The 27789-nt window shown below is 32.9% G+C and overlaps 1 protein-coding gene across 16 annotated transcripts in view; it reads left to right on the top strand.

The window, feature by feature from the left end:
* Positions 1-27380, top strand: part of LOC132286248 (topless-related protein 4-like) — a 137289-nt gene extending 109909 nt beyond the window's left edge. For 8 of the 16 annotated variants that reach the window (XM_059788521.1, XM_059788517.1, XM_059788516.1 and 5 more), the window contains 7 exons: positions 10547-10659; positions 10766-10897; positions 11182-11271; positions 11378-11509; positions 11794-11883; positions 11990-12121; positions 26608-27380. In XM_059788521.1, the coding sequence (XP_059644504.1) occupies positions 10547-10659; positions 10766-10897; positions 11182-11271; positions 11378-11509; positions 11794-11883; positions 11990-12121; positions 26608-26799 (881 nt within the window). In that variant the 3' untranslated portion in view covers positions 26800-27380. The other 8 variants (XM_059788525.1, XM_059788522.1, XM_059788523.1 and 5 more) reach the window with 8 other exon arrangements.
* Positions 27381-27789: the final 409 nt, after the last annotated feature.

Below are 27789 nucleotides of genomic sequence, written 5' to 3'. Positions count from 1 at the left end.
TCACTTCACATTTTGTGGTGGTGGGTCCAATTCGTCAAAAATAGAGAGGCTTACCAAATTTTAGCTCTAAGCAGGACAATTTAAAAGGAGATTTGAGACTGAACTATAGATTAGTAGTAATGAAGGATTGTAAGTTAGCCCAGCTTATAATTAATCCTTGCCGAATTTCGAATTCAAATTACTACCAATTTATAGGTCAATCAGTTTATAAAACGAAAGCCTGCTTATCATATCACGACCTTATAACTGCCTATACTATATATCATTGCACCGATGATATTGTCTTTTTCTGCTGCACAGCTAAAGCCGAAAACACCTCTGTGCTCTCTCTTCTTTTGTGGTAGAAGAGTAGTGGGGAAGAGAAAATTATTCAAACACAAAGCAAGTGTGTAGAGAGAGAAAAAATATCAGAGAGCAAGAATGTAGAGAGGGCGAGGAAGAAGAGACAATGGAGTTGAGAGAGAGAGAGATAGAGGCAGCGGATGTTCTTCTTGTTCAGGTAAGCTCCGAGTCAATGGTACCTTCACCCTCAAATTAGGGTTTTTCTCGTTCATTCTCAGTTTTGTGGGGTTTGTCTCTCATTTTATTCCCAATTATTTCTGTTACTAATCATCAGCTATAACCGGTTGGAATTTTTCCTTGAATGTGAAACCCTAGTTTGTTTGGTTTGACATACTCATATTTAGTTTCTTTCTTGAAAATCCAGTTAATTATTTTTGTGGGACTATGTTTCGTATTGCTACTTTTAATTTAGACATGGCTTAAGACTATTTATTTATCTATTTATTGATTTTTTTTGGAATGTTTGATTTTATTATTTTATTGATTATTTGGTAACGAAAAATGATATCTGTTGGACTGTTCTGTTGGTGTAAAGATATTAAAACTAACCTGGATAAATGTGCACAGGACTGAAATTAAGTAATCTAGTTGCTGGCCATTTCTCCTAATTATTAATAAGTTCGAAATTGCTCGAAAAAGAAAAAGAAAAGGAAGGAATCCTAAGACCTTCGCAAGTGTGCCTTATATATATATATATATGTAAAATTTATATATTGAATTGAATGGTATTATCAGGTCAAAACTTTACTTTTGCTCCGAGAGGGTGTAAATAATAAACATCATATTTTTTATTATAGTGACTTATTAGAGACGTTAGTCATTGGTTACAAATATGAAGTATAGAGCCACACAGTGAGATTTTGAATGTAGTGAGTCCTGCTATTGGAATTATATATACGTGTACTGATATATGATAGAGTTTAGGAATTATAAAGTTCAGATTTGGTATTGGTGCTTCAAATTTTCCTTCGAGGTTTGTGATAAAATTTTGTACTCCAATTAAGCCTGTAAACTTAAAAGTTGCAATTACAATTGGTACCATAATTGTACTTAAAATTGCACTATTATATATGTTGACTCTAGCACATAGTTGTTAGTACATTTGCATCTTTCTTTTTCACTTAAAATTTGATATATTCTTGTTTTATTTTAATGCACATATGATTTTCACTTCTTTTAATTTTTTTTTTCCTTCTTTTAAATTTCAGTAATTTGTGTAATCTTTCAAACATCTTACTTTTTTATTATTGATTTAAATTTGGGTGTGAATCTCTTTTTATTTCACTGGAAAGTGACTCTTATAAAGCTTGGTTCAAACTTTTGGTCTATGACATATTCAAAATAATGCCAGAAGTAATATATCTCTATGTAGTAAAAAGGGTTTGAAACCCTTGTTGTATCTATTATGTAGGGGTGGGGTTTGAAACCCTTGTTGTATCTATTATGTAGGGGTGGGCTTGTGCCCACTCCCAATTTTTTTTTTTTTTAACTACACTAATTTTAGCCCAACCCAGAAAAAATAAATTATTAATAGAATTAGCCTATTCAGTCAACTCAGTCACCATACATAAAATAAAAGCCCAAGGCAAAAAAGCCCAGGGCCGGCCTGACCCAAGGAGGTCGCCCATGGTCTCAAAATTTATAGGCCCGTGGATGATGGGTCAACAAAAAAAACAAAATATTTTTAGGGCAAATCACTTCAGCCTCCCCAATCGCCTACATCTCTATTCTCGTGACTCCGAACCCCACCTCCCCCGTGCGCGCCGCCTACTCCCCAATTTAAATGTCGCTTTTGGGGAGTAGGAATTTTTAAAGAGACACGTGGGGCATGTTGTGTCTTCTTGTAAAGTTAATAATTTGTCCTTATATTTAAGTTTGAAATTTAAAATTAGGACATGTATGGAAAGATGTAAAATATATTGTTTGAAAAAGGAAAGTGGACAATTATTTTGGGACCGACTAAAAAAAAAGCTTGACATCTTTTTTGGAACAAAGGGAGTATATTGAATTCAATGGTATTATGTGCTCAAAACTTTACTTTTGCTCCAAGAGGGTGTAAATAATAAACATCATATTTTTTTTATTATTATTATTTTTTTATTATAGTGACTTATTAGAGACGTTAGCCATTGGTTACAAATATTCAAGTTACTAATTTGCCCTTATATTCAAGTTTAAAATTTTAAATTAGGATATATATGGAAAGATGTAGAATATATTGTTTGAAAAAGGAAAGTGGACAATTATTTTGATACGGACTAAAAAGAAAAACATGACATCTTTTTTGGAACAGAGAGAGTATATTGAATTCAATGGTATTATCTGCTGAAAACTTTACTTTTGCTCCAAGAGGGTGTAAATAATAAACATCATATTTTTATTTATTTATTTATTTATTATGGTGACTTATTAGAGACGTTAGTCATTAGTTACAAATATGAAGTATAGAGCCACACAGTGGGATTTTGAATGTAGTGAGTCCTGCTATTGGAATTATATATACAGATATATGATGGAGTTTAGGAATTATAAAGTTCAGATTTGGTATTGGTGCTTCAAATTTTCCTTTGAGCTTTGTGATAAAATTTGGTACTCCAATTAAGCTTGTAAACTTAAAAGTTGCAATTACAATTGGTACCATAGTTGCACTTACAATTGCACTATTAAGGTAATAATACTAATATATAAAAGTGAAACAGATTCAAGTACGACTTGACATTTGCAATTATTTATAATAAGAATTAGTTGCTGGCCATTTCTCCTCATTATTAATAAGTTATAAATTGCTAGAAAAAAAGAAAGAAAAGAAAGGAGAATCCTAAGACCTTGGCAAGCGTGCCTTGTATATGTTATATATATATATATTTTCTCTGTCCTAATTTAAATATCATTTTTGGGGAGTAAGAATTTTTAAAAGGACATGTGAGACATGCCTTGTTTCCTTGTAAAGTTATTAATTTGTCCTTATGTTCAAGTTTGAAATTTTAAATTATGACATATATGAAAATATGTAAAATATATTGTTTAAAAAAGGAAAGTGGACAATTATTTTGGGACGAATCAGGAAAACATGATATCTTTTTTGGGACAGAGGGAGTATATTGAATTCAATGGTATTATTACTTTTGCTCCAAGAGGGTGTAAATAATAAACATCATATTTTTTTTTTATTATAGTGACTTATTAGAGACGTTAGCCATTGGTTACAAATATGAAGTATAGAGCCACACAATGGGATTTTGAATGTAGTGAGTCCTGCTATTGGAATTATATATACTGATATATGTTGGAGTTTATGAATTATAAAGTTCGGATTTGGTATCGGTGCTTCAAATTTTCCTTTGAGCTTTGTGATAAAATTTGGTACTCCAATTAAGCTTGTAAACTTAAAAGTTGCGATTACAATTGGTACCATAGTTGTACTAACAATTGCACTATGATAAATGTCGACTCTAGCACATAGTTGTTAGTACATTTGCTTCTTTCTTTTTCATTTAAAATTTGATATATTCTTGTTTGATTTTAATGCACATATGCTTCACTTCTTTTAATTTTTTTTTCCCCTTCTTTTAAATTTCATTAATTTGTGTAATCTTTCAAACATCTTAGTTTTTTTTATTATTGATTTAAATTTGGGTATGAACCTCTGTTTATTTCACTGGAAAGTGACTCTTATAAAGTTTGGTTCAAGCTTTTGGTATCTGACATATTAAAAATAATGTCAAAGTTATATATATCTCAATGTATCAAAGGGTTTGAAACCGGGTGGGCTCTGGTAAGTTTGAGCCCTCTTCAAAAAAAAATAATTTTTTTTTTCCTATACTAAATTTAACTCGCCTAAAATGAAATATATAAATAGAGTTAGTTCATTCAATCAAGTTGAAGTCAAACTCAGGTACTAGAATAAAATCCAAACCAAATAAGCGCAGGACCGGCCCTGACCCAAAAAAAGGGTCGCCTGGGGCTCAAAAGTCATAGGCCCAATGGGTCACCAAAAGAACAAAAAATAAATTTAATACAAAGGTTATTACTCAAACGGAATCGATCCGCGTGAACTAAACAAGCCTCCTCCACAACCGTTGATAAATTTTAATCCAAAGGCCGTGAATGATGGGACACTAGAAAAAAAGAATATTTTTAGGGCAAATCATTTCAGCCTCCCCAATCGCCTCGATCTTTATTCTCGTTCTCAACTCTGAACTTGCCCTATCGCTCTCTCTCCCTCTCTCTGCAACTGCAAACTACGAGATCTACAAGAATCAGAAGTTCAAAACCCATATATTTCGGTTTATCTATCTGCCTGCAGGAATCAAAAGTTCAAAACCCATATCGATTGTTCGCCGTTCGCAAGCTTCAGCCGCTGTCTCTCAACTCTCAAGTATGTATGGGTTTTGTTTTAAATTTTTTTCTAAATCAACTAATCAAGCTCTGTAATTCTTGTTTTGCAAACTAAATCCTATTTGGTGAAATTTTTTATGATTTTTTTTTTATATAATATATATATTTTTACAATATAAAATAACAAAATTTGCATTGCATTTGGAGGTAATCACCGTAATCTACCTTTTATTTCAGCAAAACAAATAATTTTTTTTTTATTTCTATATATATATATATATATATATTTATTTATTTCTATAATTTTTTTTTTTATTTCTATATATATATATATAAAATTTCTATATATATAAAGTAATATTTCTATAAAGTAATATTATAAAGTAATATTTCTATATATATATATTATTATAAAGTAATATTTCTATAAAGTAATATTATAAAGTAATATTTCTATATATATATATTATTATAAAGTAATATTACTTTGCTCTAAGAGGGTGTAAATAATAAACATCATATTTTTTATTATAGTGACTTATTAGAGACGTCATATTATAAAGTAATATTATAAAGTAATATTTCTATATATATATATTATTATAAAGTAATATTATTATAAAGTAATATTACGTTGCTCCAAGAGGGTGTAAATAATAAACATCATATTTTTTTTATTATAGTGACTTACTAGAGAGGTCAGCCATTGGTTACAAATATGAAGTATAGAGCCATACGGTGGGATTTTGAATGTAGTAAGTCTTGCTATTGAAATTATATATATGTATATTGATATATGATGGAGTTTAGGAATTGTAAAGTTCAGATTTGGTATTGGTGCTTCAAATTTTCCTTCGAGGTTTGTGATAAAATTTTGTACTCCAATTAAGCCTGTAAACTTAAAAGTTGCAATTACAATTGGTACCATAATTGTACTTAAAATTGCACTATTATATATGTTGACTCTAGCACATAGTTGTTAGTACATTTGCATCTTTCTTTTTCACTTAAAATTTGATATATTCTTGTTTTATTTTAATGCACATATGATTTTCACTTCTTTTAATTTTTTTTCTTTCCTTCTTTTAAATTTCATTAATTTGTGTAATCTTTCAAACATGTTACTTTTTTATTATTGATTTAAATTTGAGTGTGAATCTCTTTTTATTTCACTGGAAAGAGTGACTCTTATAAAGCTTGGTTCAAACTTTTGGTCTATGACATATTCAAAATAATGCCAGAAGATGAAGTAATATATCTCTATGTAGTAAAAAGGGTTTGAAACCCTTGTTGTATCAATGTAGGGGTGGGCTTGAGCCCACTACCAAATTTTATTTTATTTTATTATTATTATTTTTTTACTATACTAATTTTAGCCTAACCCTAAAAAATTAAATTATTAATAGAATTAGACCACCTAATCAAACCCGTCGACTTAGCCACCATACTTAAAATAAAAGTCCAAGCCAAAAAGCCCAGGGCCAGCCTAATACAAGGAGGTCGCCTAGGGCCTCAAAATTTATAAGCCCATGGATGATAGGTCAACAAAAAAACAAAATATTTTTAGGGCAAATCATTTCAGTGTCCCCAATCGCCTCCATCTCTATTCTCATGACCGCCTCCATCTCTTTGCAACTGCAAGCTACGACATCTACAAGAATCAGAAGTTCAAAACCCATATATTTCAGTTTATCTATCTGTCTACAAGAATCAAAAGTTCAAAACCCGTATCGGCATATCATTTCAGATTGTTCAAAAAATCAAAACCCATATCTCTTAGTTTCCCTTGCTTGCTGTTCCAGTTCGGGTTCGTCGTTCGCAAGCTTCAGCCGCTGTCTCTCAACTCTCAAGCTTACCCCCCTCTCTCTCTCTCTGCAACTGCTAACTTGTATGTATGGGTTTTGTTTTTTTTTTTACTAAATCAACTAATCGAGGTCTGTAATTCTTGTTTTGCAAACTAAATCCTATTTGGTGAAATTTTTTTTGATCTTTTTTATAATTATTATTATTATTATTTTTACAATATAAAGTAACAAAATGCACTGTGATCTACATTTTATTTCAGCTAAACAAATATATATCTACATTTTATTTCAGCTAAACAAATATATATCTACATTTTATTTCAGCTAAACAAATATATATATTTTTAAGGGTAAAATGCTAAAACCCCCCTGAACTATACTCTCTCTCCCTAAAAACCCCCCTGAACTTTTTTTTTTTAACATTTAATCCCCTTAACTATCCAAATTTTTGCAAAACTTACCCATCGGTAAGGTTTTGTTTGGTTCCTCCTGCTAAATAGGCGCGTGATAATCACATGCCAGGGCTGTAACTTTAAAATGACAAAGCTGCCCTTATTGTATAAAACCAAAATTTTTAATACTTTCCAAAAAAAAAAATAAAAAATAAAAAATCCAAAATTAAAACCTGAAACAAAATTAACCCCAAAACATTGACTCTCTCTCTCTCTGTATCTTCTTTCCCAACTAGCCACTTCCACCATCCATGGACGCCACCCCCGCCTCTCCCTCTCTCTCGAATCCAACTCCATCTCTTGAAGAAGATGAGAAAAAAAAAATTAAGACAAACAACAACCCCCTCTCTCTGTTTTCTAACCCTAGGAATCCAACTTTTCCTGCAAAATCAAAGAGTTTGCAACAATCAACACCCCCCCCTCTCTCTCTTTTCTAGACCTTGGAACCCAACTTTCCTGCAAAATCAACGCAAAAGAAGAAAACACACAAAAACACACACAAACACACATCGCAGAAAACTCTAAAATTAGGGTTGAACCCTCTGCAATCCAATCGGGTTGGGTCTCAGCAGGTGGGTTAAAATCCACAAGCACTGGACACAGCGATGACGACGACGAACAACGAAGGCGACGACGGCGATCCAATTGGGTTTCGATCTGAACATCAATTCGGCAATGAGACTATGCTCTCGATTTGGGTTCACTAAAATAAGCAATTGGGTTTAATTTGAACCATCAATTCGGCGACGAGTGAAAGGGGGGTGTGTCGCCGGCTGAGTTACGATTTCAATGAGGAGTGTGAGGGTATCGACGGAGAGGAGTGGTGAGGGTTTTGTTTGGATTTCAATTCCTCTGTTTCATATTCAACTATTTCTCCCGAAAATGTTTCCTCTGGATATCTTCAATTCTCTGGACAAGCACAGATATATATATATATATATATATATATATATAGACACACACATAGAGGGAGGGAGAGAGCTGCTGTTTATGCTGCCGTAGTTGGAGCGGCGAAATCTTGCGGTTATGATTGATGAAGAAGATAAACAGTGTAATGATAAGGCTGTGTTTGGGTAATTAGGTGTAACAGTAAACTAAGGCTGTGTTTGGGTGTGATTTGGGGATAAACCATCAAAACTGCGTTGTTTCAGTAAAGGATAATTTTGTAATTTCTTTTTCCGGTGACGGAAACTTGCCTTCTGTCCTTAAATGCAACTTTTTAATAGTTCAGGGGGGCATTTGATAGTCTAGGGGGGTTTTGTGCAATTGGTTGATAGTCCAGGGGGGTTTTTTGCACTTTACCCTATTTTTAATTTCTATAATTTCTTCTTCTTCTTCATCCTTTTTTTTTTTTTTTGGTCAATTATGTCTACAAGAAAATTTGAATCTGGGCATGAAAAAAAAAAAAAAAAAAAAAGAATCTGAATTGGATTAGAAATCTACAGAGATTGAATTTGAAACAATTTTTATCAACATGCCGAGCTTTTGAAGATGGAAATCTTTTCAGAACTTCAAAAAAAAAAAAAAAAAACAATAACTTTGACAAGCAAAAGTACTTCTATAGGGTAAAACTCTAAAGTTACTTCTTGAAAATTAAAATACTTACGAAAATCATGCTTTTGAGTGAATTCCATAGTGTTGGAAGGGGCTTACCATGAACTACCTCGCACTAATAGGATTAGTAAATTGGTCAAAAGAAGAGATAGGGTACTGAGTGATGAAATAAATTGGTATTTTTTTTAATTAATTACCCAAATAGGAATTTCTATGCCTTAATCAGTCAATTGTCTAAAGAAACATTGTTAGTTAACTAAAATTGAATTAAACAACAATTGATTTTGGTTGATATATTTTGATTTAGCCCACCCCATTGAGAAATCTTGGATGTTTTGTTTCACATAGAAATACAATATGTGTAATGCACGAAGGATATATTCAATCTTTCTGTCATATTTTTATTTTTAAGTTTTGGTTTTTGATTTTCTTTTGTTCTTAGAATGCAGAATATCAGGATATTGAGTTGTTAATATTGAAGATTATTCGTAAATTGATGCATTGTACTTTGTTATTAGATTAATTTAACATAAGCGCTGAGTATAATATGTGCTAATCACACCTATCCATAATCACACCACTTTCTATTGATAGGTGTCCAACATTTTGACTGAAAGCATAGTTGGGTTGGGTTGATACATGATACAGATAGTACTTAGATGGTGGTGTTTTAATTGTTTTGAGTGAGATTGTGAAACCTCTTCCTCACAACTTGAGTGTTTTCTTATTTTTAGGGTTAGCATCGGGCCTTAACATTTAGCAAGAATAAGGTTCAAGAAACATGCCTCCACAGTCATCAGGTAACAAACTCTTTACTTTTTCTAAAATTTTAATTGACATTTTTAACTATTGGTTACGTTTATTTATTCATGTTTTACATATTGATTTTTTGTTTTTGTTTCTACATACATATATATATATATTATTGTTTTGATGTGATGCTCGAACAATTTATTAATGGGAATTAAAGATTTGGAAGTTTAGTTTTCAATCCAGAATATATGTTTTACAAGTTTATTGATGCTTTTAAAACTTTTCCTCTTTTGTCCTAATAATATAGGTCTCTTTTATGAAAGAGGAGAGTTGATGGGAATGGGTGGAGTCGGCAAAAAGAAAATAAGGTATGTTTTTTTTGCCTAACTAATTGAATTATACAAATCTCCTTATCGTTATAGTAGTGATGTTGGTTTTAAAATGGACAATTATTATAGGAAGTCTCTTTTCAGTTTATCTTAATCAAGTATATATCTATGCAAGAGGATTATTTGATTCTAGATGAGGATGTTAATGTCAACGTTATGAGGATATTGATGTCAACGTTGACTTGAGTGATGACGACTGATGATGTTGATAATATGTTGATGCACTCAAATTAAGTCATATCACTTTGATGGAAATGTAGAGTTGAAGACATACTATTGAGCATAGTATCTAATTCTTTTAGTTACAAGAATCTTTGTTCACTTTACACACGATTTTTCAGTTCCTAAAATTCTGAAACAATGGTGTGTATCATCTACTTGGACTCTCTTCTTTTTCATCTCTCCAAACCCTAATTTTATCTGTCGCTTGTATTCTTATTTTGGTAAAATGGGTGTGCAACAACATCAAGAGGTAAGTTCTGATATACTGTCTCCATCATCCATGGTTTCCTTTTATTTTCTGGCTTTTGACATGTACTTCTCAGATTCTCACATAGGCAAGGTACAAGATCTTGCATTTTCCCGTCCCGATAACAAACTTTTGGTCATCACTTGCGGTGATGATTATACCATAAAGGTTAATTAATTTTTTTGGTCAATTATTTATATTGTTGCCCTCTTTGCATATCTTAGCTTATCCTTTCAACATCAATGGATGGAAAGATTACCCTCTGGTCATATAACAAACTTTAAGCAAAGGGCACTTTAGATGTTTTCAACATTAGCCTTTAGTGCTGATGGGAAAAGGTAGTTAAAAATATATTATCTCTTTCTCATATGTTTACAAAAGACATGTTTTAAAACCAATGTGATTCTCAACATTGCAGGCTTTTTTCGCGAATCATTGTGAATTTTGATACAATTAAGAACAAGTACTTGGTGGCAGGTGATTCTAATTTGATAAAATTTTGGGACATGAACAATAGTCATCTCTTGACGACTTCTGATGCGGGTGGAAACCTACCTGTAAGTTTTTGTAGTCTTATTTTTAAGATTTCGTTTCTTATTTTAAGCTTGAATGGTGGAGGAAAGAAGTTTGGTCTAAGTTGCTTTTTTCATTTTTGATTCTTAGACAACGCCAGCAATTTGTTGCAACAGGGAGGGCACATTATTGGCTGTTTCTGCCAATGATAACAACATCAAAATATTAGCAAGTGTCGCTAATGATACTGGTGCCATTACTGCATCTGGGACCTTTACCAAGGTTAGTCTTTTATTTGACCACCTAATGGAACTCCGAATAGAAAATCCATCTGAAGATTGTTATTTCTTGTTGCATAAGGTCACCAGTGTTAAACATATCTGTGTAATGCCATGTCATATGGATTATGTTTTGTTCTCATATTTGTCTCTATTGTATTATATATTGTACTTGTTCATCATCATCATCATCAATTCTATATGCATTTTTTTACTTGTTTGGATGTTTGGTTTTGTATTCTTCAATTCAAATTAGACTTTTAGTGCCTAATTCTTAGCTTTTTGCAGAGTACTTTTGGTGATTCTAATTTGATAAAATTTTGGGACATGAACAATAGTGATCTCTTGACGACTTCTGATGTGTGTGGAAACCTACCTGTAAGTTTTTGTAGTGTTATTTTTAAGATTTCGTTTCTTATTTTAAGCTTGAATGGTGGAGGAAAGAAGTTTGGTCTAAGTTGCTTTTTTCATTTTTGATTCTTAGACAACGCCAGCAATCTGTTGCAACAGGGAGGGCACATTATTGGTTGTTTCTGCCAATGATAACAACATCAAAATATTAGCAAGTGTCGCTAATGATACTGGTGCCATTACTGCATTTGGGACCTTTACTAAGGTTAGTCTTTTATTTGACCACCTAATGGAACTCCGAATAGAAAATCCATCTGAAGATTATTATTTCTTGTTGCATAAGGTCACCAGTGTTAAACATATTTGTGTAATGCCATGTCATCTGGATTATGTTTCGTTCTCATACTTGTCTCTATTGTATTATATATTGTACTTGTTCATCATCATCATCAATTCTATATGCATTTTTTTACTTGTTTGGATGTTTCTTTGGTTTTGTATTCTTCAATTCAATTAGACTTTTAGTGCCTAATTCTTAGCATTTTGCAGAGTACTTTTGGTGATTCTAATTTGATAAAATTTTGGGACATGAACAATAGTGATCTCTTGACGACTTCTGATGCGGGTGGAAACCTACCTGTAAGTTTTTGTAGTGTTATTTTTAAGATTTCGTTTCTTATTTTAAGCTTGAATGGTTGAGGAAAGAAGTTTGGTCTAAGTTGATTTTTTCATTTTTGATTCTTAGACAACGCCAGCAATCTGTTGCAACAGGGAGGGCACATTATTGGCTGTTTCTGTCAATGATAACAACATCAAAATATTAGCAAGTGTCGCTAATGATACTGGTGCCATTACTGCATCTGGGACCTTTACTAAGGTTAGTCTTTTATTTGACCACCTAATGGAACTCCGAATAGAAAATCCATCTTGAAGATTATTATTTCTTGTTGCATAAGGTCACCAGTGTTAAACATATCTGTGTAATGCCATGTCATATGGATTATGTTTCGTTCTCATATTTGTCTCTATTGTATTATATATTGTACTTGTTCATCATCATCATCAATTCTATATGCATTTTTTTACTTGTTTGGATGTTTCTTTGGTTTTGTATTCTTCAATTCAATTAGACTTTTAGTGCCTAATTCTTAGCATTTTGCAGAGTACTTTTTAAGTGACATGCTGATTTGATTAGAACACAAAATATCTTACAAATTCAGTCATTTATTTTAAATTAATTCGTCCTTATTGAATCTCTCTTACGGGCAGGGTGTGGACAAAAATGATCCCGACACAGAGAGGGAAAAAATTATCGAGGTGCAGGAGGAGAAAATCCGACATCTCCAGACATTGGCTATTCAACTTGCCAATTTTTACCTTCTGTTCTAAGAAGTTATATTCACTACGATATCGAATGGGTCAACAACTCTTTTAAGTGTAGGAATGCATGGTTCCCATGCTCGTTTCTGGGGTAGCAACCTCACCTTATCTGGTCGCAATATACATGATTGGTTAGGAGTACCTAAAGAGTTCAGCAACACAAGATGAAAATAATCTCGTCTGTAATAAATTTAAAAAACCAAGAGTGGTATCTTCTTCAATTTTTTTTTTCTTAGTTGGTACTTACACATATGTTTCTTCTAAAATTTGAACCCCTGATCTCCTTTTAGGAAGTAAGAGGCTAATGCTGTTAGGTCATTGGCCCGTTGGTTAAACTTCTTTAAATTTTGTGACTCAGCTACAAGAAGGATTTCATAGTGGTATGCAACGAGGTTTAGATGCCATCAGGTCAAGGAAACGAAAGCGGAAACAGTATTTTGCTATATGTATGATCTTTTTCATCGGCTTCGCCATAATAACAATGTCCTGTTGCTAGTGGATACTTTGCAAGACACACAAAATCAAGTCGATACACAGTGATCATAATTGCGTCGGGTTTTGTGAGCAACGCAACTGTATAGGATTATGCATCAAATATCTTTGATGCATGGATCGAGTCCTCATTCTAATGTAATCTCATGTTACTAGCTAACAGCCATGAGTGTTCAATGTTTTTGTGTTTTGGGGGGGCTAATTGCACATTATGTACAAATTTCTTTACAAGAGGAAAAAGAAAAATATAACCTTCGTGTTCATGCATTTGCAAGAATATATTTGTCTTTTGCAGTGGTTGGCCTTTTGGAGGCATTAGATTTTCAGAAGTGGAATAAATTTTGAGCTCGTGCGAGTTTATCTGTAATATATTTTGAATCATTAAAAATGTTCTCGTTGTTTGTGATTTTTACTTGGTTGATAATTACCTGATTAATGATAAGGCATGTGCATATATGTATGTGTGTGTGTGGAATATTATAGTGGTAAAGCAGTTGATGTGTGTTATATTAAGTCCTTTAATTCATGGACTGATCATTGATACAGATGGACCTTCATCAACCCTTCGCAGCTGGTGGTAAAGCACTAGTCCTTTAATGCATGGACTGATCATTGATACAGATAGACCTTCATTAACGCTTTCGCAGGTTGACTTTGTAGTATTGAGTTTTATTGATTGATTCATCATTTTTCAAAAAAAATAAAAATAAAATTGTTGAACTCTTGTTTACCCTTGGAGAATGGTATTCTACATTCCCTTCTTATTTAGCAACAAATGATTTGAGTGTTAGTTGAAGATTGCAATTTTTTTTTGAAATACTCAAGTAATCACAAGTTTCATGATATTTTCTCCATGGTTGGCAAATAAAATAGCAATGTGTTGGGAGATGATTTCTGTTTGATTTAAAATACATTAAACATTTACAGCCTTCTCCTTGTTATTTAGCAACAAATGACGAATGTAGTGTTAGTTGAAGATTGAACCATTTTACTTATAAGAGAGTGCAATTTTTTTTTAAAAAAAATACTCAAGTAATCACAAGTTTCTTTATATTTTCTCCGTGGTTAGCAATAAATAGCAACAGCAATGTGTTGGGAGATGATTTCTGTTTGATTTAAGGGATCACATAAGCATGTGATGTCTTGAATAAGACATTCTTTTTGAGACAGAAGGAGTACAATACTCAAGCTAAAAAAGATTTGGTCATCATGTGATGCCTTGAATAATTTAAAACTGAACAAATAAATCATTCAGATTCAAACAAAATAAGATAAGGTTGTTTTCAGTAAATAGCTCTGTGCTTGTGCTTCTACGGTGGATGGGGCTTTATTCAACAATTATATACCCTAATGTTAAAAATGGACTCAAATGAATTTTTAATTCTTTTCATTAAAATGTTAGGTTTATTTTTTTGTTATGGAATTAAAAAATTGGGTAAAGTACAGCCTTAGGTTTGCCAAAAAAATACACAGGTAAAATTTATTAGTTTTTTGGACAAAGACATCAATTGAAGGTTCAAAAATGGACAAAGACACTCTTGACATGAGAAATTAACCAAATTATCCTTTGACCGTTTAGGGAACCTTTTTAACTCTACAATTTAATAAATTGGACCAATCTACCCTCATGAACAATTTATGCAAAAAAAAAAAAAAAGTAAAAAAAAATATATATTATCTCCTCTCAATACCTAAAACGGTAATACCTAATACATTCTCTCTCTCAGGACCAGATAACGACGGCGATCGTCTAGACAAGGGCCACCGCCACCGCCCTCTCTCTCTCTCTCTCCATATATATATATATATACACACACACACACGGCAACACCCCGGGTAGGTAGACTAAAGCCCTCTACCACCACCATCACCTATCTTCCCTTCCACCGTTCCACCGTCACCATACAAAGCCACACATACATATCTATATATATATATATATACACATACATACAAACACAGAAGTGTTCAAATTACACACATATAACTCAAAATCCAAGCAATATGAAATTAGGTCTTTTGATTAGGTGCTCAAAATAGAACGGTAGACCTGGACTCTGAGACTAAAATTGGAGGGGAGGACCAAGCTTCGATGAGGCGATGACAATGCGGCTACGCACTGAACAGTGAGGTGAGGTTTAGAAACCGAGCAATAAGAGACCGACGAGCATAAACATCACCAGTAAGGCTGAGGAGGCTGAACTGGCCATCGCCTCTGTCATCCAATTAGAGCCCTTTCTGTGGGCAGATGAGAACTGTGGATAGTAATGTGCGCAGATAAGGAGGTGATGTATATATATGTGTGTGTGTGCGCGTGTGTATGCGTGCGTGCGTGTGTGTATATTGAACTTGCCCCCCTTCTCTCTGCAACTGCAAACTACAAAATCTACAAGAATCAGAACTTCAAAACCCATATATTTCAGTTTTATCTATTTGTCTATAAGAATCAAAAGTTCAAAACCCATATTGCCCGCTGCAAGAATCAAAACCCAGATTTTTCAAAACCCAGATCTGCAAGAATCAAAACCTAACTACAAGAATCAAAACCCAAATCTTTCAAAACCTAGATCTGCAAGAATCAAAAGTTCAAAACCCATATCGCCCGCTACAAGAATCAAAACCCAGATTTTTCAAAACCCAGATCTGCAAGAATCAAAACCTAGCTACAAGAATCAAAACGCATATCGCCCGCTGCAAGAATCAAAACCCAGATCTTTCAAAACCTAGATCTGCAAGAATCAAAACCCAGATCTGCAAGAATCAAAAATTCAAATGCAAGAATCAAAAATCAAAACCCAGATATTTCAGTTTCCATCGCCCGTTGTTCCAGTTCGGGTTTGTCGTTCACAAGCTTCAGCCGCTGTCTCTTAACTCTCAAGCTTGCCCCCCTCTCTCTCTGCAACTGTTAACTTGAATGTATAGGGACGGCGGTAGAGAGAGAAAGAAGAGAGAGAATAGAGAAAGAAGAAGAAAATGGTTTATTTTTTTATTTTTTTATTTTGGGTTTTGAGTGGGGTTCAGGTTGAACCCGATCTCAACCCGAATATGTCTGGGTTTTAACAAAATCCAACCCGAACATGAACCCGATTTGTAAACTTAAAGTCCAAATTTCAAAATTTTGGGTTAGGCCAGGGTTGGGTTGGGTTAGCTCGCTCAAGTTGTAGCCCTAGGTCAATTCTCTGGTCCGAGGATTAGTAGAGAGGAGAAGTGTGAAAAAATGAAAAAGAAAAAGAATTCGTTGGTAACCGCTTTTGCTCGATGTTTTTATTTTGACTCGGAGCCAACTTTAAAAATAAAATAGATAGTTTTGCTTGGTGTTTTTATTTTGACTTGAAACCAACTTTAAAAATAAAATGGATGGTTAAAAAGATCATTTATGTGTATATTTTTGGTAAACATTTTGGTACTAATTAGGGCCCAAAGACTACTGTACATCTCGTGGGTTCAAGTCTCCTCCACGTGGGTGTATAAGTTTCATATAAATATATATGAAGTAACTTAGGAATGTGGAGTTGGTCTTAGATCTTAATAAGAAGCCTTTGGCCTTGGGTTATGCCCCAAGTTTTACTGTAATTATTGTTAATTATTGCTTTTATTTACTGACCAAAACTGAGTGGTAGGAATTGCCAAAGGGCATTTGAATCTGATTCAGATGTGACAACAGATTGCGCACAAAAATGGTTGCAACTATAATCGTCCTTTCGTTTGCATTAATTTATTGGTCGGGCGAATTAGCCAAAAAAACTCCTATGCATACCGAATTTATAATTCTTTATATGTTTTAGAAATATTTAATTTTTGAGTAAATAAGGATTTGATTGTTAAAAAATAACTGAATAAAATATAAATAAAAAATTAATCAAATATGAAAGGACTATAGTTGGTTTTCTTCTTCATCGCTGCTAGTTTATAGTTGGTCGCGAGGCAATCATGAGACTATGAGAGAGAAACTGATGGTGATAACGATCGATGATGAGCAAACGATGAGAACAACGACGTGACTCCGGCGAAGAGAACGTTGGTGAGAGCAATTCAGATTCAAACCACGAGGAATCGTCGGAGTTGTCACTGGCGATAGCAACGACAGCTTCGGCAAACCCGCGAGCCCAATCGGAAAACTCCATCACCGTGTGTGAACTCAGAAACTTCAGAATATCAACCAACAGTTTTGGTGTGAAGGTTTGAGTATCAACGACCCTCAGTCCGGTGATACCCACAGTGACGAAACAAGAAACGAAGGTGAAGACCAAACCAAACCCATCTGCAGCAACATGAACCACATAAAGCTTTGAGCAAACAACGACCCAAGTGCAGCAAACAGAACGGCAAAGAAACCCGGTCCAGTTCGGCGAGCACCATTTTCGGTGAACCTAGTTCAGTCTGGCGAGCACCATTTTCGGAGAACCCAGTTCAGTCCGGCGAGCTTCACCTTCACTCAGCTCGGCGTGCTCCACCTTAGCTCCATTTACATTTACAGCAGAGAGAACGATACTTGTGATAGAACCGCTAAGCTCATGATCTGCATGCCTTTTCCTGTGACCAAACAACGAGCTTTACGTTCAATGACGGATTCAGAATAGGGGTGAACTTTCTAATTTGTGGGACAAACTTATACAGGTTCATTTTTTATAATTTTAATTTAATTTTTTCATAAATTTTGAAAAATATAAAATGTAAAAAAAGAAATAAATGGGCCGAATTGTAATTTTAGTGGGGGAATTTTCAAAAATTCTTAAAAGTTTAAAGTATAAAATGAAAAAAAGAAAAAGAAAAAAAAAAAAAAAATTCAGTGGGGGCAAATTATAATGTTAGTGGGTCATCTTCATAAATTCTAAAAAAATTAAGGATTAAATGAAAATATAAAAATTTCAGTCTGGTCCCACATTAGGTCTGTGCCATTTCACGTCCATGAGAGCTTCTCCGGTGACCAAACCGAAAAGTTCCGTTCAACCATGTTCCGGTGACGTTCAACTGACTCAACGAGCTACGTTTATTCTTGGATAGCCATGTTGGGCCTTTGATGAATAGTCATGGATATCTTTGATGATCCTCCCTTATTTTCTCAGTGGGGTACTGTGGCTTTTTGAGAATGTCACTAGAGTAGATGCAGTGTGTGTGCACATGACCAATTTTATAATGAAATAGTGATCTAAAGCCTTTGCTCATTTTTTCATATTTATTGAATTTATATACATGCTAGGAGTTTTATTTGCCCAAATTTAAATAATAAAGGTGTTTTTTTTCACTTTACCCTTAATTTATAAGTATTATAACATTTATTCAACTTGCAAAAATTTTCTCTTAATTTATAGTATTATGGCATTTATTCAACTTGCAGAAATTTTCTCTTAAATAACATGGTTAAATAATAAAAAAAATGACAATCATAAAATATATACTAAAGCTTGAAGTCTTTTTGGATTAAATAATTAATGGTTAATTATTAATTTATATTATAATTTAAAATTAATTACACTCACACCTCCTAAGATTTGCCTTATTAACATTAAGATTAAAGTTGACATCTTTTTTAACACTCACATCCCCTGTCAGAAATTGAAGCCAAACAGCCCATAAAAAGGTGGAAAGAGACTTTATTGCCCTTCGATAAAATAATAATTATTGATCTTAAATTCCAGACTAATTAAATGACTAAAATACTATTCTGTGATTTCAATGATATATATATATATATATATATATATATATATATATATATATATATATCAGTTCAATGTAACACATCTATATATTGAGTTTTTTCAGTATATGGTTTCAATGAATATATTTATATATATACACACACATACTGACATGCATACACACTATATACATATATATATATCAGTTCAATGGTGGGTGTCAATGGTGGATTTAAGTCCTGACAATGGTGGGTTTTAATGAATATATATATATATACACACACACACACACACACACACACAATATATATATAATGGTGAATTTAATCCGAACCAGTGACCTTAAAATCAAGCGCTTCACCATTGGACCATGAATCATAAATTTTGTTTCACTATCCGAAGAGCAGAGCCCCAAAAGCTCAATTCTTCTGCGATCAATTCGTAAGAAGACTTCTATTAACAATAACAATGGCAGAGGTGAAACGGTGAAGCATGTCTATTAATTTTAAGCCTTTTCACATATTATTTGAGATATGTTTTTGTAGTGTACTTGACCCAGGCTAAGTGTAGAAAGAGTTTGAAATAACTCTAGCCAGTTTTAGATAAGCTTTGAAACAATCAGGACAAGTTTTGTTTTTTTATTTTTATTTCAGAAATGTAATAATCAGTACAAGTTTTCCAAATCAGAAACTTTACTTTTTTGTTTTGGATTTAAGTACTGGTGCTCAAATACTGTTGCGTAAATGATTCTGTGTTTAGTTCACTATGATTGTGTGTCTTGGTTCTCAAAAGTGCTTAAGTGGTCACTGTTTCCGATGATCACAGTTTGTAAATGGGCCTGCTATCTGCTAAATTTAGAGTTGTGTACCAAAACCATGGATGGATTGACCGAGTTCATTAGGGGGTGTGTACTCACATCCACCATATTTCTTCCTTGTTTCTAATATTTTATATATATTTGATTTGTATAAGGTATACGGGAGGTCCTTTAATAGAATGATTGTTTAAATTGTTTAGTTTTTTTTATTTTTTATTTATTTATTTTTTTTTAAGGTTGCAGGCTTTTGGCCATCCCTAACTCTTACAAACATAAATTGTCATAGACTGGAGGAACCTGAACATGATTTTCATTTGCCAACATGTCACGGGGTTGCGGGCTCATACGCAGACCGACTTTCTACGCTCATCAGCTAACTATTTAAGCTATTGTTTTAAAGTTGAATCCGGTTATAAGTAGACATGAGTTCTTCTTTTTAAACTTTCTGATTATGATGATCAAATATAATCTTAACAATTCCTTTGCACACAAGATTTTCATATATTCCTTCTCCATCTGGGTACTTGATTTCGTTCAAGGAACACAATGAGGGGTTGTAAAATAAATATTCAAGTATGCCCAACTGGGGGGTTTTAAATATTTTAGTTCATGTATAATAAGCAATTAGGGTAATAATACTAATATATATAAGTGAAACAGATTCAAGTACGACTTGACAATTGCAAATATTTATAATAAGAATTGGTATAAAATTACTCAACAGACGGAGGTGCTCCAGAAAGTAAATCCCAAGATCAAATCACCTGAAAAAAAATAAAAATAGTTAAAATAATTACTAGTAGTAGAATTTTGGCATTTAGATCAAAGATGGAGAGAGTGAAACCTGTAATCTAGTTGTTGGCCATTTCTCCTCATTATTAATAAGTTAGAAATTGCTGGAAAAAAAGAAAGAAAAGGAAGGAATCCTAAGACCTTGGCAAGTGTGCCTTGTATATGTTATATATATATATATATATATATATATATTGAATTCAATGGTATTATCTTTTGAAAACTTTACTTTTGCTCCAAGAGGGTGTAAATAATAAACAACATATATATATTTTTAATTATAGTGACTTGTTAGAGACGTTACCCATTGGTTACAAATATGAAGTATAGAGCCACGCAGTAGGATTTGAATATAATGAGTCCTGCTATTGGAATTATATATACGTATGTTGATATATGATAGAGTTTAAGAATTATAAAGTTTAGATTTGGTATTGGTGATTCAAATTTTCCTTCGAAGTTTGTGATAAAATTTGGTACTCCAATTAAGCTTGTAAACTTAAAAGTTGCAATTACAATTGGTACCATAGTTGTACACTTGTACTTACGTACAATTGCACTATTATATATGTTGGACTCTAGCACATAGTTGTTAGTACATTTGCCTTTTTCTTTTTCAATTAAAATTTGATATATTCTTGTTTGATTTTAATGCACATATGCTTCACTTCTTTTAATTTTTTTTCCCCTTCTTTTAAATTTCATTAATTTGTGTAATCTTTCAAACGTCTTAGTTTTTTTTATAATTGATTTAAATTTGGATGTGAACTTCTGTTTATTTTATTGAAAAGTGACTCTTATAAAGCTTGGTTCATATTTTTGATCTATGACATATTCAAAATAATGTTAAAGTTATATATATCTCTATGTAGTAAAGGGTTTGAAACCGGATAGGCTCTGGTGAGTTTGAGCCCACTCCTAAAAAAAATAATTTTTTTTTACTATACTAATTTTAGCTCGCTTAAAATAAAATATATTAATAGAGTTAGCTCATTCCAAGTCATTTCAGCCACCGTATTAAAGCCCAAGCCAAATAAGCACAGGACCGGCCTTGACCCAAACACGGTCGCCTAGGGCTCAAAATTCATTGGCCCATGGGTCACCAATAAACATAAAAAAATTAATACAAAGGTTATTATTCAAACTTTTTCGTGGAATCGATCCTCGTCGTACTAAACAAGCCTCCTCCACAACCGTTGATTAGTTTTAATCCAAAGGCCGTGAATGATGGGACAATAGAAAAACAGAATATTTTTAGGGCAAATCATTTCCTCCCCAATCGCCTCCATCTCTATTATCGTTCTCAACTCTGAACTTACACTATCCCTCTCTCTCTCCCTCTCTCTGCAACTGCAAACTACGAGATCTACAAGAATCAGAAGTTCAAAACCCATATAATTCGGTTTATCTATCTGTCTGCAAGAATCAAAAGCTCAAAACCCATATCGATTGTTCGCCGTTCGCAAGCTTCAGCCGCTGTCTCTCAACTCTCAAGCTTGCCCCCCTCTCTCTGCAACTGCAAACTTGTATGTATAGGTTTTGTTTTAAATTTTTTTCTAAATCAACTAATCAAGCTCTGTAATTCTTGTTTTGCAAACTAAATCCTATTTGGTGAAATTTTTTATGATTTTTTTTTTTTTATATATAATGTATATTTTTTTACAATATAAAGTAACAAAATTTGCATTGCATTTGGAGGTAATCACCGTAATCTACCTTTTATTTCAGCAAAACAAATATATATATATTTAATTTTATTTTATTTCGATATATATATATATATATATATATATATATATATATATATATATATATATTGGTCAATTATGTTTACAAGAAAATTTGAATCTGGGCATGAAAAAAGAAAAAGAAAAAAAAAAAAAGAATCTGAATAGGATTAGAAATCTGCAGAGATTGAATCTGAAACAATTTTTATCAACATGCCAAGCCTTTTGAAGATGGAAATCTTTTCAGAACTAAAAAAAAAAAAAAATCATAACAAGAACTTTGACAAGCAGAAGTACGTAAAGCTCTAAAGTTACTTCTTGAAAATTAAAATACTTGCAAAAAGCATGCTTTTGAGTTAATTCCATAGTGTTGGAAGGGGCTTGCCATGAACTACCTCTGCCGTGAACTACCTCACACTCTGCTTCCACTACTAGATTCTCAAATAGGATTAGTAAATTGGTCCAAAGAAGACATAGGGTACTGAGTGGTGAAATAAATTTGTATTTTTTTTATTAGTTACCCAAATAGGATTTTCTATGCCTTAATCAGTCAATTGTCTAAAGAAACATTGTTAGTTAACTAAAATTGAATTAAACAACAGTTGATTTTGGTTGATATATTTTGATTTAGCCCACCCCATTGAGAAATCCTGGATCCGCCTTACTAATAATGTTTTGTTTCACATTGAAATACAATCTGTGTAATGCTGGAGGATATATTCAATCTTTTTGCCATATTTTTATTTTCAAATTTTGGTTTTTGATTTTCTTTTGTTATTAGAATGCAGATATCATGATATTGATTTGTTAATTTTGAAGATTATTCCTAAACTGATGCATTGTATTTTGTTATTGGATTAATTTAACATAAGAGAGTATAATATGTGTTAATCACACCTATCCGTAATCACACCTCTTTCTACGGATAGGTGTCCAACATTTTGATTGAAAGCATAGTTGGGTTGGGTTGATACGTGATACAGATGGTACTTAGATGGTGGTGTTTCAATTGTTATGAGTGAGATTGTGAAACCTCTTCCTCACAACTTGAGTGTTTTCTTATTTTTATGGTTAGCATCGGGCCTTAACATTTAACAAGAACAAGGTTCAAGAAACATGTCTCCCCAGTCATCCGGTAACACACTCTTTCTTTTTCTAAAATTTTAATTGGCATTTTTAGCTATTAGTTACGTTTATTTATTCATGTTTTACATACTGATTTTTTGTTTTTATTTTTGTTTCTACATACATATATATAATATTGTTATGATGTGATGCTCGAACAATTTATTAATGGGAATTAAAGACTTGGAAGTTTAGTTCTCAATTTCAGAATATGTGTTTTACAAGTTTATTAACGATTATAAAACTTTTTCTCTTTTGTCTTAATAATATAGGTCTCTTTTCTGAAAGAAGAGAGTTGATGGGAATGGGTGGAGTTGGCAAAAAGGAAATAAGGTATATTTTTTTTGCCTAGCTAATTGAATTATATAAATCCCCTTACTGTTGTAGTAGTGATGTTGGTTTTAAAATGACCAATTATGATAGAAAGTCTATTTTCAGTTTATCTTAATCAAATGTATATCTAAGCAAGAGGATTACGTGATTCTAGATGACGATTCTAGATGAGGATGTTGATGTCAACGTTGACTAGTGATGACGAATGATGATGTTGATAATATGTTGATGCACTCAAATTAAGTCAAAACACTTAGAATTGAAGGAAATTTAGAGTTGAAGACATACTATTGAGCATAGTGTCTAATTCTTTTAGTTACAAGAATCTTTGGTCACTTCACACACTATTTTCCAGTTCCTGAAAATTTGAAACAATGGTGTGTTTTATGATTCATCTACTTGGGCTCTCTTCTTTTTCATCTCTCTAAGCCCTAATTTTATCTGTGAAAAAGAAAAAGAAGACTGTGCAATTTTAATTTAACTTAGTTTGAGCATTGACAAAGCTTCTGAAATGTTGAAATTGAAACAACAAAGAAGAGAAAGTCCACCAATATGAATTACCCAACTTAGGACAAAATAAGCTCTCTGAGCGTCTTGACTAATATTGGAATGGGCGACTTTATAGATATGGACTTGTAGAGAGAAAGATATGTAGAGAGAAAGATATATGGTTAGGGCACAAAAGTGTATGACAACTGGGAACCAACAATAGGGTTGTGAGCTTTTGGATTGTTTCATGCATCGGATCTAGGAAGTGATGTTGGTTTTAAAATGACAGAAGATCTTATTTTGGCCTTTTTTTCTGGTAAATTTCAAAACATTTTATTGAATGGGACTTGATTGACTTTTTATGGTGATGTAATATAGATTTTACATTTGATTATTTTGCTTTGGCTTTGATACTCTTGTACTCTGGTGAAAGTTGTAGTTCGGTGGTCAAGCGAGAATTACCCATGAATGTTGTCAGGTCATTGAGTCAGGACTCTACTTCAAATAGCATGGATTTTCATCCTGACCAACCGGCTCTACTTCTAGGTCAGTTTTACTTTTTTGTGCAAGTATTTTTTTAACGAGTTGAATATTGATTTGTTCCTTCCTGACACTGTTCTCTTACTTTCTAGGTCAGTTTTACTTTTTTGTTCAAGTATTTTTCTGATGATTTGAATGTTGAATTGTTCCTTCCTGTTACTTTTCTATTAGTTGGAACCGATATGGGAGACACCTTGTTGTGGGACGCTGATTTGGGGAGAAGCTGCTTTCGATAAAATTTCAGCCCTGGAATGTCGGTTTACTTTCAACAAAAACAAAAGTATGCTAATATTATACTAAGTGACAAAATAAAATATGCAATCTAAACTATCACTATGGAATTTCAGTCTTCTTTATTGCCTTGACGGTTTAAAATTTGGTTAGCTCAATAATCCTATTTTTCTGCATGTCTTTGGTATAAGATTTTAATTATATTTTAATCATTATACTGCTAATCAACCTAATATTTCTTCCTTTTTGTTGTTTCCTTAACCTTAACAGGAGTTTCAGATTCTAAACACATCTGTCACTTGTCTTCTTATTTTGGTAAAAAGGGTGTCCAACAACATCAGGAGGTAAATTTTGATATATTGTCTCCATCATCCATGTTTTCCTTTTATTTTCTTGCTTTTGACACGAATCTAGATCGATTATCACATCGGCAAGGTACAAGATATTACATTTTTCCATCCCGATAACAAACTTCTGGTCATCACCAGCGGTGATTATACCATAAAGGTTAATTAATTTTTTTTTGTCAATTCTTTATATTGTTGCCTAAAACATAGAGGCATTTACTAATTTACATGTAATTATAGGTGTGGGATGTGGATACTGCTATAATGTTGATGGCTTTTGAAGGCATGAGGAGCCTGTTTATTGTGTCTATTCGAGTATAAGGGAAGTTCATGTAAGGACCCAATTTCCCTTCTATATTTCTTGCTTCCATAATAATAAAGTTATTTTTAGTCTTTTTGACATTCTGCACTCTTCGCACATCTTAGATTATACTTTCAACTTCAACGGATGGAAAGATTACCCTCTGGTCATATAAGGAATTTCAAGCCGAGGGCACACGGATTGTTGTCAACACTAGCCTTCAGTGCTGATGGGAAAAGGTAGTTAAAAATATATTATCTCTCTCATATGTTTACAAAATACTTGTCACCAATGTGATTCTCAACATTGCAGGCTTTTTTCATGTCGCTTAGGCAAATCTGGTGTGACACATTTTTTTGAATGGAATTTACAAGAACGTGTTGTGAAGCGGACCTACCGAGGATTTCATGGTTGGTCCAAGGGTATCGTGAATTTTGATACAATTAAGAATAAGTACTTGGTAGTAGGTGATTCTAATTTGATAAAATTTTGGGACATGAACAATAGTGATCTCTGGATGACTTCTGATGCGGGTGGAAACCTACCTGTAAGTTTTTGTAGTGTTATTTTTTAGATTTCATTTCTTATTTTAAGCTTGATGGTGGAGGAAAGAAGTTTGGTCTAAGTTGCTTTTTTCATTTTTGATTCTTAGGCAACGCCAGCAATCTGTTGCAATAGGGAGGGCACATTATTGGCTGTTTCTGCCAATGATAACAACATCATAATATTAGTTAGTGTCGCTAATGATTGGTGCCATTACAGCATCTGGGACCCTTACTAAGGTTAGTCAATTTGTCTGAAGATTATTATTTAATCTAGCATAAGGTCACTAGTGTTAAAACATATCTGTGTAATGCCGTGTTGTGTCATATGGATTATTTTTCGTTCTCATATTTTTCTCTATTGTATTATATATTGTACTTGTTCTTCATCATCGTCAATTCTATATGCATTTTTTTACTTGTTTGGATGTTTCTTTGGTTTTGTATTCTTCAATTCAATTAGACTTTTAGTGCCTAATTCTTAAGCATTTTGCAGAGTACCTTTTAAGTGACATGCTGATTTGATTAGAACACTAAAAATATCTTACAACTTCAGTCGATTATTTTAAATTAATTCGTCCTTATTAGATCTCTTTTTTGGGCAGGGTGTGGACAAAAATGACCCCGACAGAGAGAGGTGGGAAAAAATTATCGAGGAGAAGAAAATCCGGCATCTCCAGACATTGGCTATTCAACTTGCCAAATTTTACCTTCTGATCCAGGAAGTTACATTCACTGCGGTATCGAATGGGTCAACGTGTAGGAATGCATGGTTCCCATGCTCATCTCTGGGGTAGCAGCCTCACCTTATCTGGTCGCAATATACATGGTTGATAAGGAGTACCTAAAGAGTTCAGCGACACAAGATGAAAATAATCTGGTCTATAATAAATTTAAAAAACCAAGAGTGGTATCTTCTTCAAATTCTGTGACTCGGCTACAGCGAGGATCTCATAGTGATATGCAACGAGGTTTAGATGCCATCAGGTCAAGGCAACGAAAGCGGAAACAGTATTTTGCTATATGCATGATCTTTTTCATCAGCTTCGCCATAATACCAATTTCCGGTTGCCAGTGGATACTTTGCGAGGCACACAGAATTGTGTCAGGTTTTGTGAGCAACGCAAGTGTATAAGATTATGCACCGAATAACTCTGATGCATGGATCGTGTCCTCTTTTCCTTGGAGAATGGTATTCTACAAATGATGAACATCATCTAAACATTTACGGTCTTTTCCTTGTTATTTAGCAACAAATGATGAGTGTTAGTTGATGATCCTCTATTATTTTTTTCCGTGGTAATGTCACTAGGGTAGATGTAGTGTGTACATGACCAATTTTATAACGAAATAATAATTTAAAGCCCTTATTTGTTCATTTTTTCATATTTACTGGATTTATATACACTCTAGGAGTTTTATTCAACTTGAAAATTTTTGCAACTCTACGAAATTTTCTCTTAAATATCATGAAATATATGTTAAAGCTCGATGTCTTTTTGTATTAAATAACTAATGGTTAATTATTACTTTATATTATAATTTCATAGGATAATATGAGTAATAGGTAATTTATATAAGAGATAGAGAGAGAAGTTTGTGTTAGAGAGAGTCCACAAGAAAAAAAAATTGATGTACAAAGTACCAAGGGTTAAAAAAAACAAAGACAAAAAAGAGAGAGAAGAGTTCTATATGAGAGGGTAAGAGACCTTTGTGAAAGAGACCAAATGGGAAAAAGAAAAAAAAGAAAATATATATATATATATATATATATCTTTACGAAAAAG

The sequence above is a fragment of the Cornus florida genome, unplaced genomic scaffold (assembly GCF_030987335.1).
Source record: "Cornus florida cultivar Cherokee Brave unplaced genomic scaffold, ASM3098733v1 CherokeeBrave_3.0.0_Hap2_Chr11, whole genome shotgun sequence".
Taxonomy (NCBI): domain Eukaryota; kingdom Viridiplantae; phylum Streptophyta; class Magnoliopsida; order Cornales; family Cornaceae; genus Cornus; species Cornus florida.
Note: the sequence above shows the minus strand (reverse complement) of the source record. Positions and strands in the feature narration are given on the sequence as shown.